Raw genomic sequence first — 3,784 nt, forward strand, 5'->3', positions numbered from 1 at the left:
TTCACTAAATGTAAAATTTAAATATTCTTGTAAGGATGAAATTACGTCCATATTGTTTTTGTGATTTATTTCAGTTCTTTTTGTATGTTTTTTTATTGCTAGTTTTCTGTTTTACTTTCCTCATTATATCAAATTTAGTTTTTTAGATAATATCTTTACTATTAAGTTAATCTTCTTTTTTAAATTTCTTTAATACTTCTCTTTGTTTTTACAATAATATCTCTATGAACTTAATCTTTTCTTAAAGTTACTCCCTAAAGCATAATTCATTTATTTCAGCTTTACAATGCATTGTTTTAGTTATACTTGGATAAATCAACAAAACAATAAAACTTTTTAAAATTGAACAAAAAAAAATATAAATGTCTTTTCGTCATTTTGGAGATGCAAGTGATGTTCTTAGAACCAAGAAAAATGAAAGGTCAAATGAACGAACAAATCGTAGAGAAATGTTTTTATCACAAAAGCGGATTCTTGATGAAGCTGATGATACGATTCCTCAAAACACAACAATTTCATTAGAAACATTGAAAAGATATACTTCTCTTGCTTCAGAGTTTTATGGAAGATTGAAACAAGCGTTTGAGTCTCAGAATGAAGAATTAATAAATCAAGTTGTTTCGGAGATTGCAAAAATGACAAGTACCCAATCAACATGTATTGATGTATTTTCTGTTCAAGTAATTCCTTTATTATTACAACAAACTCTTCAGTTTTTTTATCCACCATTTATAGATAAAATTCATCAACAAGATGATAGAGTATTTATAAGAATTGCTGAGATACTTTCTGATGCTAGTGGAAGAACACCTGATGTAATACAAGAAATGATGAACAATAATTTAATAGAAGTAATAAACAAATTATTAAATGAACGAGAAGATGTAGTAGCGACATTATTATATTGTGTTGGTAATATTTCAATATATCCAAACTGTGCGTCTGACTTAATTGATTCAGGGATATTTGGTGTAATTCAACATTTATCTGAATATCCTACAACAAGTGAATTATTTATTAATGCTTCCTGGATCTTTAGTGTTATTTGTCGTTCACTGAAAGTTGAATGTCCACTATTGATTCCTCAGCTTTCATTGATACCTAAATTCCTTAAATCTGGCAATGAACAAGTTGTTCTTGATACTTTAAATTGTTCAGCGTTCTTAGGAAAGAATCAGTTTTACTATGATTATTTAAGTTTATTGTCAATAGAAAATTTCTGTCTTATTATTCTAAAACGTTCAATTATAGAGCCATTAATTGCTAGTGCCTTGGCATATATTTCTTGTTATGTATTTTATTCTTCAGACACAACAAAACATGTTGAAATATTGAAAGCTATTCTTCCATTAAGAAATCAAAAAGATCCAAAAGTTAAGAAGCTTGTTTATTTAATAATGTCAAACCTTATATACTATAATGAACAAGACTTGAATAAACTTTTTATTGAAAATAATGTCTTTGACATAGTTTCAAGAATAATTGTTTCTACAGAAAAACCTCAAGTAAAACATGAAGCTGCATGGGTTCTATGTAATGGGTTATTGGCTTTTAATAATTATCAATGTTTTGCTCAAGATTCTGTCTGTTTAGCTATTCTTTCAATACTTTCATGGGAATCGCCGAAGTTAGTAAACTCTATTCTACGTGGAATTCAATACTTAATAAAAGATGATTTGTCTAGTACTAGACCTATAATAACAGAGTGTTTGATTGAAAATGGGATATTAGATTTATTAAACGTTCTTTTAAATTCAGGAGATACTAATCTCTCTCATTCAGCAGAGGATGTAATTGACTTACTTCAAAATCAAGTAATTGAATAATTATTTCATAACTTTTATCTTTTTATTAATAATAAAGTGGATTATCATCAAAATATTTTTTCTAAAAATATTTAATAGGGAAAGTTTTCTTTTTTTCCTTCTTTTTTTTATCTTTCTTTTAAACTAAAGAACTTTTCTCCTTACTTTTCTATGTAAAAATTGTTCTTTTATTTTTTATTCCACTTTCGTTTTTTTTTCATTATTTTATTTTAAAAATAATAAAATTTATAACAACTTTTTTGAATGAAAAGTCTTTTTATCAGATATTCAATGAAAGTTAATCTTGAAAAGTTGTTTAATACTTTAGTGAAAAATAGATGTTTTCAAAAGTAGTTTTTAAATGGAAGAACTCACTTTTTTATTTGTTTGTTGATGGAGTCAATTCAGTCTGCTTTTAAACCAGTCACACAAAGAGAGTTATTTATTATTGTGAATGGATTAGATTATATAATTAGTCAATCTTATACTCAGTCCATTGAGTCTTCTGTTTCTAAAACTAGTTCACAAAGTCTTCAAAAAAAGAGAATACCAAAAAAGAAGAAGAAGTGGTGTTTAGAGGATAAAAAAAGGGCAGTAAAATTAGCTAAAACAATGGGTGTAACTCATACCATAGATTATCTTTGTGGGATTAATCCAAATATATTTTCTGGGTTATCTCCTTCTACTCTTCAATATTGGATAACTCAATCAGAAGGTAGAAAAAAAAGTTGCTATGAATAATAACATTTTCAAAAGAAATTTTTATCCTTTTATAGTTTAAATAGCTGTTATTTATTTAATTTCTTATGTCTAATAGTATTTGCTTTTTAAAATAAGAAAAGAATTCAATTTGCTATTTTATTAATTTAATTATACAATTATTTAGCTGTTAGAAGGGGTCATAAAATTAAATAAAAAAAAAGTATAGCTTTATTTGAAAAGAAAAATTAAATATTTTTCATAATTAAGAAGTATTATTTTTTTTATTTTTTAACTTATTTGGTATTATTCTATTCAAAAAGAAATAAACTCAAAATAGTTTCAAAGTAATTTTTCTTTGTATTATAAAAATATTTTATTATATGAAAAGTTGCATAATTTAATGAAAAACATGTACTTATTTGTTAAAAATATTAACTAACTTTTCTTATTTTTAAAGTAGTCATTTATTAACTTCTTTTATATATTTTTCATTTGTATTAATATTTTCTTTCAATAAAGTTAAGGAGTGTTTTGTCTAACAAATCTTTTAAAAATGGTTCAACAACACAGCATAAACAATATTTTTTTTTGGTTATTTATAAAAAGCTGTATCTTCTATTATTGAAAAAGTTATAATCAAATTGAATTATTAATTTAATAATTCTATATATTAACATAATAATTATATAATAATACGAATTTATATAACAAAAAGTAAATATAATATTAAATGTTAATGTGTTGAGTAATGAAACTAACTTAAAACAAAAAGACGTTTTATTAAGATATATTAATCCAAATAGAGGATTAAAATCTAGTAAATGTACAAAATTAAAAAAACCTGTATAAATGTAACTAAAGTCTGCTTAATTATTGAGGCAATAAAAGAATATTTAATCTTTATTCAAACAAGTTAGTCAAACATCAAATAAATAAAACAAAGAGAATATAATGAATAAATATAAAGAGTTAAATAAAAATATATTGGGATGAAGGTAGTCCCTTTGATTTAATTTGGTGAGTCTTGTTATTCTTTTCTTTGCAAAATAATACTGACTTGTCATTATAAATAATTCCACCATAAACACTGTTGCTATTTTTTATGTGGATGAGAACACCAATGGAATTGTTTTTATTAAAGCTGTCAATAGTTGTAGAATTATTAAATTTTAAAATGTCATTTTCATGATTGTCTAATTCATACTGACAAAATACATCTCCTAGTTTGTGTGATTTTTTCATTGAATTCTCATCAAAAATATCTTCTACTACTTCAT

General features: G+C 24.2%; 2 protein-coding genes across 2 annotated transcripts; both read left to right on the forward strand.

Annotated features, from left to right (window-relative positions):
* Positions 1-362: 362 nt before the first annotated feature.
* ENU1_055060 (hypothetical protein) lies at positions 363-1,826 on the forward strand (the record flags this gene model as incomplete). The annotated part of the gene is made up of 1 exon (XM_008857970.1): positions 363-1,826. One exon carries the CDS (start codon positions 363-365, stop codon positions 1,824-1,826), a length of 1,464 nt encoding a protein of 487 aa, XP_008856192.1.
* A 372-nt stretch (positions 1,827-2,198) lies between these two features.
* Positions 2,199-2,546, forward strand: ENU1_055070 (hypothetical protein; the record flags this gene model as incomplete). The annotated part of the gene is made up of 1 exon (XM_008857971.1): positions 2,199-2,546. The coding sequence occupies one exon, from the start codon at positions 2,199-2,201 to the stop codon at positions 2,544-2,546; it is 348 nt and encodes a 115-aa protein (XP_008856193.1).
* Between the last annotated feature and the right edge of the window lie 1,238 nt (positions 2,547-3,784).

The sequence above is a fragment of the Entamoeba nuttalli genome (assembly GCF_000257125.1).
Source record: "Entamoeba nuttalli P19 unplaced genomic scaffold asmbl_3099, whole genome shotgun sequence".
In the NCBI taxonomy this organism is placed as follows: domain Eukaryota; phylum Evosea; order Mastigamoebida; family Endamoebidae; genus Entamoeba; species Entamoeba nuttalli.